General features: G+C 41.0%; 2 protein-coding genes across 3 annotated transcripts in view; both read left to right on the forward strand.

Moving 5' to 3' along the window:
* Positions 1–36: 36 nt before the first annotated feature.
* Positions 37–3,884, forward strand: LOC134452667 (V-type proton ATPase subunit e 1-like). The gene is made up of 3 exons (XM_063203170.1): positions 37–401; positions 879–926; positions 2,843–3,884. The coding sequence occupies exons 1-3, from the start codon at positions 298–300 to the stop codon at positions 2,934–2,936; spliced, it is 246 nt and encodes an 81-aa protein (XP_063059240.1). The 5' UTR covers positions 37–297; the 3' UTR covers positions 2,937–3,884.
* A 1,039-nt stretch (positions 3,885–4,923) lies between these two features.
* crebrf (creb3 regulatory factor) overlaps positions 4,924–13,092 on the forward strand; it is a 39,525-nt gene continuing 31,356 nt past the window's right edge. Inside the window, exons 1-2 of one of the 2 annotated variants that reach the window (XM_063203173.1) lie at positions 4,924–5,208; positions 12,951–13,046. The gene's annotated coding sequence lies outside the window, so the exon portion shown is untranslated. The remainder of the gene's footprint in view (positions 5,209–12,950; positions 13,047–13,092) is intronic. The other variant, XM_063203172.1, reaches the window with a different exon arrangement.

A 13,092-nucleotide genomic window follows, 5' to 3' on the forward strand; every position in this document is an offset into this window, starting at 1 on the left:
GTGTCCTCATATGTGAGGTTACAGTTTCTACCGTTTGATTAGATTATATTGCATTGGAAACAATGAACAATTGTGAAAATGAGACCCAGTGCCACCGTTTCAATATAATCAAACATTTCTGCTGCTGAACTTCACAGACTTCTCTCTTGTGTATAACCAACCAATCCGCGCTTTCCTAAGTCATGTGACTTCAGTTCCTGATGTGTCGGAGTACGTAGAGAAAGTCTGTCAAAAGTTACTGTACCGGTATTGACTAGAAACGTTTTGAAAACAGCGTATTATTAAGATAAGACAGCAATGGCAGAACACACATTTGCGATTTCGATGGCGGGTTTCACTTTGTTTTGGGGATTCGTTGGGGGAGTTGTCCCATGGTTCATTCCTAAAGGACCAAACCGAGGGTAAGTGAACATAAAGTTGGGCTAGCTAGTTATGGCTAGCCATAGAGCAAATCACGATTTTGGAGAAAATCTCGAATTACCCGATTAGATTGTTGAGCTGTTACCTTTTAACTTTGTCAAATGGTGTCAACATCCTATGAAACACGTTGTAAATGTGTTTCATTTTGTTACTTGTTTGGAATTGTAGATAAGTTGAGCTCTAGTAAACTTCATAACTCTTCAGAGGACTTAAAAAGTTTTGAATGTGGGTGGGTGACTGGACTTCGACTGGTTGCATTCAGTCTCTTTACTTAAATTGTACCACAATACACGACCTAAACAAAAAGTTAACAAGGCTCGAGTTTACATAGTTGCTTTAGGCTATATTTTTATCCTTTCACGCCATATTAATCATGTGATTGTCAGGCAGTTGCGTCACATGAACTCAACAGATGTCTGTTGTGCTTTCTCTGATTGTCTAATGTTTTCCACCAACAGAGTCATCATCACCATGCTAGTACTCACGGCCGTGAGCTGCTATTTATTGTAAGTAACTTTAATTCCTGGGCTTTATTGAGTCTGTGTTCAAATCATGACCCTTGCCTCACGAATGACACACAGAGAGACCTAGAGATTTGCACATTTACCAATGTACCCGTTTGGGGATTGGTGGTATAATGAACGCACACTTCACTGCAGGTTATTTGCCGCAATCTCACATAAAAATAAATGTTCCCAATAGGAAGTAGTTCTAGCCTACTTGTTACTCCCTATTGGGTAAACTGAAGATACGAAAGCAGCACTCCAGGGGGCAGTGTGAGTGTCAATGCTGCCTGCATTCATATTGGATCCATATAATTGCCAAAGGTTGTTTTCGAAATGTAAAATCTTGTGTGTTTCAGTGAGAATGTTAGGAAGCATGACTTACAAGATTCAACAATCTTAGGAATTGTGTATTTTCATGCCCATACATAACAAAGAAGTTGGTGGCTGGTTATCAAGTTCTTTACATGCATATCTCAACCATATAGATGAATTGTATTGGATGATACTTGTGAATTTTTTACACTGTGATTCTCAAACAGGGGTATGTGTACCACTAGGGCAGGGGTGGGGAACTTATGTCTCGAGGGCCGTTTGGGGCCGTTGAGGCCGTTTTATCTGGCCCCTATGTCATTTTAATGTTGTGCAGCTTCACATGAAATGTAACATATTTTGTAATGGAATCTCAGAAAATACATTCGAAGGTGGGGTATGTTTCAAAGGACACTGCCTTCAATATAGGCCTAAAGTGCTGGGGGAAATCCTAGTTTGTGTTCATAGTACGGTCCTCTGAGGACTTTTACGGCCCTCAGATGAATTTAAAGTGGCCGCTCAAATGAAAAGGTTCCCCACCTCTACACTAGGGGTACACAAGTACACTGTGTTGGGTATGTGGAAAATGTAACAACGGCAAATGTATGGCATGTCATCATGTTGGGATAGAGGAAGGGATATGGTATGACAAAAAGGCTTAGGGGGTAGGCAAGAGGTTGGGAAACACTATTTTACACTACACAGAGCTTTTTATTTAGTTACATACAATAGACAAAATAGGCAGGCAGTAGATACACTGAACAATACTGTTGACTGTAGTTCACAGAGTAAGCAAATGCGTTAAAGTTTATTTATCAGGGCACATGCCATTGTTGGCGAGGGGTGATTGGATTTGCATTTTTTTAAATTATTTTTTTTAGTATGTCTATGGGGCAGGGTAGTTTCATTATATCATTCATAAACCCAGAAATACATGTAAATAGATAACCAAAGATGTGTAAAAGTAACACTTTTTTGGTAAGAATCAATTATTGATTTCATAATTGGATCCTCCAAACAAAATGCTTGCAAAAGAAAAAAGAAGGAAAGAAAACACACTGCTTTTTTATTTTTTAACAAAATCATGGTTTCAGATGTCTAAATATTTGTGAAACGTTTCAAATGGTTCACTTATTTACTGTATCTAGATGTGGAATAGCAGTTCTGTTTGAGAAATATGTCCCACTCTTGTGTAAGGGAACACATTTTCTAAATACTATTCCAATGAGAATTAGCCAAATATTTATGGGGTCAGTTACAGGCTGCAATTCATGACTCCTACACTTTTGCTGTACATATTTGCATGATGACAAGTTTTGCCTCAATATAATTTAGCCTGTAGGTTGTAGATTTTCTGTCTAATTTGGGTTCTCCTCTTCCTGCCTTTTTCATTGCGAAAATTGTCATGACCATTTTTTGGCTTGCCTTTTTCTCTGAGGTAATGTGTTTCTAAATTAATTCAGCTACCATGTATTGAGGACTTTTGCACAGAAATATTTACTTATGTGTTGCTGGACTCACATACATACAGAACATCTTGATAAATTATGGAGAGATTTTTGTTTCTCTTTCCAAAAATACTGAACTTCTTCCCCTTTCTTTTGCAGTTGGCTGATCGCAATCCTGGCACAGCTTAATCCACTGTTCGGACCGGCATTGAGCAATGACACCATTTGGTACCTAAATCAACACTGGTCGTAGTCACACAGACACAGGAGGTCATCATAACAGAGGACAAAAGACTTAATCAGCACTTCAACACAAGGACCAAAACTTGCACCCTTTTTTTAAAACAACAACAACAAAAAATCTCTACCGCTCGCATAACTTAAGCTACTAACAAGATTCAATTTGAGGGTGTGCTTTTTGTTCAGATATACCCTGTCCTGGCTCTTCCATTTGGGCCAATGAAATGCAGCGAGTACAGGAGCTGAGCTAGTATTCATTAACTTAACATTATTGTCAGTCCAACCAAGAATAACGAAGCTTATTGTGTTTTTTTTTTTAAGCTTTCCTGCATGGAAAAGTTCTTTCTCTTGACCGACAAGAAAGTGCTGGTTTCTCATCAGCTCAAAGTATTATTCGCCCTCTTTTTTGTTTGTCAAGTGTTGTGTTTCTGCTGAGTAACCTGTTATTTAGTGAGAAGGCTGGCACGAGGCCCTGGAACGCGGGCAGATTCTAAGTCAGCGGGTGCATTGCAGACTCCTCGAGACTGCCCAAGGGCCTTGGACTCAGGCCTAAGCTGACAGTCTTGGACCCTCTCACCACAGTAGTCCAACCCCCCCTGCCACCGCCAGCACCCAAACACCCACCCGCCTGCTCACCCCCTTCTTATTGAAGCCATTTCAGAATTGCTTTGGGAAGGACTCAAAAGAGTTCTTTACAAAACCACAATGTCTCAAAAACTCCCTGAAATCTTGGAATTCCCACGTCCTGTATGAACCCATGTCTTGTGTCACTCTTGTCTAAATGTGAGATGATTTAGTGCAAAAGAGTAAATAACATCATGCTTGTGTTTCATGTTTTCACTTCAAGGATGCCTTTGTATATCTGAAGATTTGCTGGTATGTTGACGTAATTAATTATTGAGATTTTTTTGTAGCTTTATGCTGCAATTGAGCAGAAAAATACACTGATTTACCTTTTTAACTCATGTTTGTTGCTTCCTCATAATTGTGGTTTTGAATGAATATGGATTTCATTTTATGTACTGCAGAGACCTTTGCAGAGGTATTCAAGTGCCCATCATTTTGTTTTAGTGTGTGATTAGCGCAGTGAATGGGATGATTACACTACACCATCGGCTCAGATTTCAGTCTTCCTTTTCCCTCAATTGTTGCGTATGTACAGTATAATCAGGGAAGTCGACAGTGGGGGACAAAGGGGACAGTCGTCCCGTGCCCAGGGAGAAAGGGGCTCCAGAATTGTGTCCTCGTTGCATTATATGTATTGGGTTGGGGGCCCTTTTAGTTGATTTTGCCCCAGGCCTGGCCAAAGCTGTCAGCGGCCTTGAGTATAATACCCTACGCTGGTAGAGCATGAGATAGTAACATTATTAGAGGCTGTTACTGTTTCCAAAATCAACCACATTCACCCATTCACTGTTGTATGACAGACTAGTATTTGTATTATTTATAGTGTTGGTTTAGTGGCTATTCGGCTTGGCAATAGTGGGCAGAAGCTAAGCACAGATTCAAAGCAAGAGATTCAAGCTAGCGAGGTGGATTCAAACATGAGATTCAAACATGAAGTCATACTTATGAAACCCAATTTTGATTGCAGTTGGCCGCTTTCCTCTTGCCAGAAAGCTTGTTGTAAAGTGTTATGTCTTCCCCCCTTCCTTTACATGACCCTTGTCTTTTAGCCTATATGGAAATCCCAGTGTAGTGTCATAATGCAGTATTGTGCGGAATATCTGATCATATGTTTTTACAACAAACAAATATGATTGTGTAATGTTATGGTTATTTTTTATTTTATTTTTTTAACTGAAAGAAAAGTCTGATACAAATGCAATAGGAATCAAACAATCAACCAACCGTATACATCCATAAATGCAGAGAGAATATCTGCAGATAGTATATTGTAAATATATCATGACACACACATATATGAACAGGAACATAGTAGAGGTGGTTAGGAATATTGAAAATAACACATTTTAAGTATAAATCGCTTTAGGACAAATAGATAAATGGATGGCAAATAATGTTTTAAGTCTTTTTAATGTCATGGCTGCATGAAAGAAAATGTATTGTTTTGGGTCAATCCCAACTTTCTTCTCTGATTGGTCAAGGACTAAGCACGTGAAAAGAGAGTCACGCGCTTTCCAGGAACCCGTCAGGAAGAAGATAAACAAAACAAACCAGAGAGGAAGGCAGCGTGGACTCAGAAGAAATGACAGAAAGTTCGCTTAAAGACGGACAAATACTGAGATTAACCACATTAAGATAACTTTATGGGTGTTGTAAAGGTGAGTTCTGATGTATTATTAAGGTTTTGCAGTCATGCAATCGAATTTATTTCCATGATCTCTTAAAAACAGCCTTCTCCCTGGTTAGCTCCTGTGCTAAGTTGTTGTAGCTTGTTGGCTCGCTAGCTATCTCGTTGCCACTGTAGAGAGGGGAGGGACGGAGGCCATACTTATTGAGAAACAAGATTTAGTTCCGCGTTAAACCTGAGCATATGTACTGAATAATTTGTGGTTAAGTAACCACAAATAGTCTCGGAACCGTCATAGCTACCTGGTGTGTTCTTATTTGGGGTATTTTATGCTTGGTGTGTCTTGTAAAAACGAGTCTAAACATTGGTCGCGTTTTGCACAAGCACAGACGGGAGTGCTAGCTTGTGTTGTCAACATTGCAGTTTGCAATATTTGCATACAAGCCCTTTCATGCAATGTACACAACCTAGTCACTATATTAATAACGTTTTGAATATAATACTGCACGTTCTGTGCAAATAGCGCTATTTGTGAACATTCCCCTGCCCAGTAAAAACAGCAGTTGTCCATGGCCGCCTCTATCGATTATTAAAACTAATAGCTGCTACTGGCACTGTCCAAGTCCAGTGTTTTTCCGTAAGTTTCATTTCCGCCTATTAACTGCAGTATTGTTTCCCATTCTAGTAGCTGGTGATGAAAGGGCACCACCAGCAATTAATAACCACCCCTGTTCTGTTAATGTCCATATACAGCATATCGATCAGTCGATAACTTGTGACTTGATTTGTGTACAAGTGGGCACATGTTTGGCTACATTTCGACAGGATACAACGACGAAATCATCCATATACTGTGGGAACAACACAGCCACCCCGTTAATGGATTTATAGGTCATGTAAAACGGTATACTGGTACACGCCCCCATCTGTGCAATGTCCAGAGGAAAATTTGCTCGGGAAAGCAGCGTGCTACAGTAACCTTCAGCTATGTATGTGGAATTTCCCCACATCACTCAAGGATTTGTGACATGTTTGGCCAAATGTAATTGGTTTTAGTTCAACGCCGATACTGTACTTCCAACGAGGCTGTTTGTTTTCACGACCAGGCATGTTTGTCGATGGCTTCCTTTGGGTATTAATGCTGTGCTTATTGTTGTACGTCGTGTATACATGTGTTTAACTGGGAAATCCGCGATACCTTCTTTTTGCTATGTCTGTAGAACTACAACATGCCTTTAGCCATTTATGTAACGTGATCGGGCCTTGTAATATTGTTTGTTGCTTGACCACGCAACCTAACGCGAAAAAGGCAGGGTATTTATCGAAAATATCTCCTTTGACAGATGGCACACAGGCCAATCATATTTTGTAAGAGGCGGGCTAACATGCCAGTGATGGCCAATAGCATACCGCCATTCCGTGGGCGTTGGCTCCACTTGATACAAAGTTAGGTTGACGCATTATTTGTTTGCAAAGAGGTCCATGACGAGTTCATGGTGTTTTCGTGTGTTAGTAGGTCAGGGCAAGATCTCACAATGTAGTACATGCTATAGTATGCGAACATTGATGTAATGAAGGTACGGATTTTGTTATTTTAATGATGTGTTCTCCCAGCGCGAGGGAATCCTAGGGATACGTGCAGGTTATTTGTCGCAGTGTAGGATTGTTGTTTGTTTGTGTAGATCAACCTAATTACCGAACAGCTGAACGGCAAAGCACACGAAGGGGCATTGTAGGCTCAAAATACCACGCCGGAGGATTGCAGTCAACTAGCTCTGACACACTTTCTAGCCATGTGAGACGTCAAGAACACAGGAGTATGCGTTTAAGTAAAATGCCATGATGTCTGCAACTTAAAAGCTCACGAACAAGTCATTCACATAGCGTGATACACACACGATTAGCAAGTGAACAATTCCTTGAGTTGAGGGATTTCATGCTTATTCCAGCAATTTTTGTAGTTGCCACCTGCAAAAAACCCCAGATTTTGTCACCTTGTTATAACCTTATCAAAGGACTGGCCAGTGATGATTGTTACTACATTGTATTCATATGCAAAAGTGATATGCTCATTCCACAGAGAATGTGTTTATGGGTTATCAAGGTCTCTGCCAAGCGCCATCAGATGGCATACCACAGCAGGCATGCCCTGGCAATAGCACTCTTTAGGCATGAAGGCATGGACAAATTATTGACACGCAAGGTACTCAAGAAAGGCTGATCTGATTGTGTTTCAAGTATTCACTGTTAATAATGAGACCATTGTTTATCATGGAAATGAATGCATCTGAAACCTGCTGTGGCAGAAGTGTCTGTGCATACCTGCCGTAAGCCAGGCACCTGCTTTGCTGCTCCGCTGTGGTGTGTGTGTGTGTGTGTGTGTGTGCGTGCGTGCGCGTGCGCGTGCGCGTGCGCGTGCGCGTGCGTGCGTGTGTGTGTGTGTGTGTGTGCGTGCGTGTGTTTAAACAAGAGAGAGGGAATACATATGCATGCATTTTGTTTATATTTATGTATATATAAATATTCAGACAGTTCTGAAAATGATTCCATCATTAGACACAATATGACAGGTTTGGAAGGTGTTTCAGCATTGCTGACATGAGTTTCTTGCTTTTGATATGATTTGACACTTTGTGTTTGCGGTTGCACTCTTGGAGTTGCAGCCTACCTGTTTGCATGCATGCATGCATATCTTCAGCGTCTCTCGCGCGGCGCACACACACATACACACACAACCCACACACATCTCATGCTCTAGCCTTTGTGTAGAGATCCTCACATGTTTTCTCACCACAACACTAGGCTAACAGTCAGAGCAGAAACTGAGGAAGCTTGTTTTGTGTTGAGATTTTCTTCTTCAGTTGTCTCTCCCTCTGATGGTAGTGGCTTTCGTGCTGACTGTTTGTTTGTGGATGCTGGTTTGAAGCACAACCTTAACCAAAAACCTGTGTTCACATTCCTTTGATGTGGCTCTTTTGTTGGAAGGTACATTGCTCGAAACATGCAAAGGGAATGAAAAACTGTTCCATTTTTAGTTTTGGCATAGTTTCATGTAGCTACTTGCAGTAAGTATCTTTCTGTATTGGTGTTACATTGTGTCATGGATGAATAATTCAATTATGACACAAATAGACCTGTTAAATCATCACTTGTAAAAATGTAAATGCTGTCATGAATAGGAATGAAAAGCAATACTGCAAAACGATTGCATGTTAACTAGGGCTGTCCCGACTATTCGACGTAATCGATTACGTTGATTGCATAAATAAGTCGGCGTGTTCAACATACCGTCGATTGCGTGATTTGAGCTAAAAATTTTTTTACGATTTCCGTTTTTGTTAAAAACAATTTGAATGACGATTTCCTTAGCATTTTCCTCCTGGAGTAAATGCATCCTATACAGAAAACCACAAGTGCTTGAAAGACAGGGATCACAAGTCTAGTCAAGTTGTAGTAGTTAACTTGGGTTTGGGAGCGATATAAAAAACCTTCAGAGAAGGGACAGTTTTAATGAGTTAGGTGGCAGGCCTTCATTGACACAGCAGAGGAGACATCGGGCTGCATATAGAAATAATGAATGCGAATATAGACATACATGTGTAATATATTGTTCAGCCCTTTTAATGGGGGGAATTTTGAAAAACTGGCCCTGTGACCAGCACCCCTCATGTAGAATGTGTACGCCTGTGTGGGGGAAAAGGCATAGCCTACCCTCTTAGACCCTTTTTGTCTATGCGTTAAAGGGGTATGCCACTATTTTGGGGCTTAATACAGTTAAAATCGTTGGCTGGGGTTTATAAAGGTGGTAAAGTGTCTTATTTCTAATGTTAAACGTTGTCTTGTTTTAAGACAAGTTAAAAGAGGGAATATGTCGCTAAGCTAGTGAAAGTCAATGTATCCGTGTAGCATTATAGCATGCTACATGGATACATTGACTTTCACTAGCTTAGCGACATATTCACTCTTTTAACTTGTCTTAAAGCAAGACAACGCTTAACATGAAAAATAAAACACTTTACCACCTTTATAAACCCCAGCCAACGAGTTTAACTGTAATAAGCCCCAAAATAGTGGCATACCCCTTTAAATTCTTATCTCTGCTCCTATTACATAGACCCCTGCATGAGGGACGAATGAAACTGTGTTGTAAACATAAATGATTCACTGTACTGTATTTTTAAAATATAAATGACAATGTACAACTATTATATATACACGTCATGGGTAAAATCTTATGTAGCCTTGTTTGTCAAAATATAAGTGGCTGAAATGTAGGCCTAGGCCTATAGTTTCTCCATGCGCCAATGTCATACTATACTCATTGTTTTGCATTTACGCTAAGTGAATAAGTGATTTGAACTGAAACAAATAGATATATTAGGCCTGTATTTATTAGTCTGTGACTAATTTATAAAATGTCCCCTTTTCTAGAAATCATTGTCCTAATAGGCCCTAGGTGCACTCTGCTTTATTTGTCTATTATTTTTCAGGTCAAAATTAAGTGGCATATCACAGTTTTTGCCTTCCAAAAAAATTAAATAATAATCGTGACTATTCGAAAAAAAATAGTTGATAGATTAATCGGGAGAAAAATAACCGTTAGGGACAGCTCTAGTGTTAACATGTTGATATACAGTGTTGGGCAAGTTACTCAAAAACAGTAAGCTTAATGCATTACTGATTACATGTTATTGTCTTTTCAAAAGAATCCCTTACACTGCAATAATACTATATTTAAAATATAAGGCATTACACTACTTTTGCATTACTTAATTAACTCTTGCAAAAATGTTTTAGTATGGATCTCGCAATTTGTGTAAATCAAGCTCATGAGTCATAAGTATTTCACCTCCCATTCAGGAGGTGTTTCGGCAGCATGCAGACTAAAAAGTAGCAGGTTGAGTTGAGGAATCGCTTCTTTCTGACCCACCATACTGAAAACCATAAAAATCCAAGTTACAGTAAAACAAATTTTAACTTAAGTAAGTTACTTAACTAGTATATATTACAGCTTTTCCCCCTGTAATGCCTTACATTACTTACATCAAAAAGTAATGCATTACAGTAATTCATTACTTTTGTAAGTAGGTACTCCCAACACTGTTGATATATGTGAAAAACAAGTGATAATTACGCCTGCTGATTATTTCCATGCTCAGGGAAGTATTAAGGCACATTATGGGGATTAGGCTGCGCTGAAATGTTGAACCTTGAACTAATATGTCAGCAGATGAAACAATGGGGAAGTGATCTCATGCTGGTCAAGCCTCCTGGCCACAATGGGGGAACTCAAAAGTTCCATTCATTCAGCTTCCAGAGCCACAGGACTGAGGAAGGTCAATATCCGGCTACATTCACATCCACCCTCAGCCTTCATTGAAAAGCATAATAACAGCCTTATAACATCACAGTGCACCATCGCACAACATATTAACTTACATTACTTATATATTACAGATCATATATCCGCCTACATTCACACCCACTTTTGGTCTTCATTGTTAAGCATAATAACATTATAACATATACAGTATACCATATCAGTATCACAACACGTCACAGAATATTGCATACAAGATATCCAACTACATTTACAGCCACTTTTGGTCTTCATTGAAAAGCATAAATACTGCACTGTAACATTACATATAATGCCATAGCACAACACAAGTCATAACTCAATATCACATATATCATAGCGTTTACATGTCTGGCACTTTTTATTTTAATTTTACTTGAAAAGCACAATAACATAACTTTACATACAATTTAGACTGTAACACAACATATGACATAAAATGACATGGCATATCCGGTTAACGTTCCAGCCACTTTTGTTCTTCATTGCAGAACATAGTTTCATACGGTACTCTCCTAACACCTATAAACATAACATGTAAGCTAACAAATGTAAACACAACCTAACATTTAACAACATGCAAACTAAACCATGAAAGAACGTGCACCATAATATTATAATATGCATCATAACAAGCATATGATGCAAAATGTAACAACACAATCTAAAACATATGAAGTAATAATTATGTAGTGTAGTGTGTATGAAATACTACACGTGCTTCAGTTGTTTACATAGTGCGGCAGGGTTATTTGGCGAGGTTGTACAAGACTCTGAGGTTTCAGGGAGCTGTGGGCTGGCTCATCAGCACAGCACCCTGCCTGCCTGCCTGCCTGCCTGCCTGCCTGCCTGCCTGCCTGCCTGCCTGCCTGCCTGCCTGCCTGCCTGCCTGCCTGCCTACCTGCCTGCCTGCCTGCCTGCCTGCCTGCCAGCCACAATGCTGATGACATAGGGCTGACACAGGCCGATGGGGGCCATTGATTAAACGGCGGGATAATGGCTGTAACCTGAGCGAGTTCAGAGAGACGAGGCGAGGCGAGGCAACGCGGCTCAGTCCAGTGCGCTTTCCGCCCCGCTCTCCGCCCCCTCTTGTTTTTCTCTCCCCGTCCGTGTGATCTCATGTTGACTCTGGTGGCTCTTATGCGCGCGTGTACACGTGTGTCTCGCTCCGTCGCAGAGCACCTGCCGATGGAACTTGTAGCTCGGAAATAGTGTGCACTTGTCTCACACGCATACATGTATACAGAAATACACATGCATGCATGTATCACACACACACACACACACACGTAATGCATGCACCACACCATACCTGCTGTACACACACAAACGCGTACACGCATAATAATGCATTGTAATGTACATGCATTCACACATGCAAAATGCATTACGCGCCACAGAGGCACGCATACACCCACACACACCCCATTCATCTGCAAACCATGTACACCTGTCACTAGTAGAGGTGTATGCAGCCCTGGATGCCTAACATGGCTGTTACACTGTGACAGATGTGGTACCATCTCACGCCTTTGGGGTGTGTGTGTGTGTGTGTGCGTGCGCATATGTGGTGTGTGTGTGTGTGTGTGTGCATACACGCGATGAACAGATGGCTTGTGAGCGTGGTGTCACAGAGCAGGCATAGGCACAGTACACACTGTATGAAGATGATGACACGGAGAAGCTATGCTGCGGTGCTGTTCTGTGCTGTGCTGTGCTGTGCTGTGAGTTGCCGAGTTTCGTAAGAGGTGTCCAACCAGTTCCTGGTGCCTTGGGACAGTGCAGTGCAGTGCAGTGCATGCCATGGCGGATAGATATTATCTCAGCTATGTGGTTTGTTTGGATTAAGCCGTGGCTGACAGTAGTTTACTGAAGAACAAAGGCATGTTAAGAAGCGGTCCCTTATGAACAGTGCCTGACTGTGCTCGTGAGCGGAGTCCTTCACCAACAGGGCAGAGAGTTATGAGTGTGTGTGTGTGTGTGTGTGTGTGTGTGTGTGTGTGTGTGTGTGTGTGTGTGTGTGTGTTTTAGACTTGAGTAGAGATACGTTTATTCATACTGTATGAATTTCAGGAAGTGTGTGGAGGGATATATTTGATAGGTCTTTCCAGCTGTTTATTTAGGTAGGCAATGCTTGTGTAGGCCTAGGCATGAATTTGTGTTAGTTTTGTGGCAGTTAGTAGTATGGTGTTAGTTTATCTGTATACATATTTGTGTGTGTGTGTGTGTGTGTGTGTGTGTGTGTGTGTGTGTGTGTGTGTGTGTGTGTGTGTGTGTGTGTGTGTCGGCATGCCCTGTGGGGAAGTTTGCACGGGTCAGACTGACCAACATGCCATCAGAAAGGCAGCATGCTCTCAGCATGCCCAGCAGCAGCAGGGTAACGTGTTCTCTTTGCACTGCTCTCCCTTCTGCAGGAACTGCCCTAGGAGCGACTGACAGCTGGAGGTAGCAAGGTAGTTTAACCCCTTCAACGCAGAGGCCTCTGTTATCACCTTATTGCCACCAAAATGGTAACGGCAAAAGTCTTAATTGGTCTTAATTGACTCTGCATTGGCA

Source organism: Engraulis encrasicolus, chromosome 7 (assembly GCF_034702125.1).
Source record: "Engraulis encrasicolus isolate BLACKSEA-1 chromosome 7, IST_EnEncr_1.0, whole genome shotgun sequence".
Classification (NCBI taxonomy): Eukaryota; Metazoa; Chordata; class Actinopteri; order Clupeiformes; family Engraulidae; genus Engraulis; species Engraulis encrasicolus.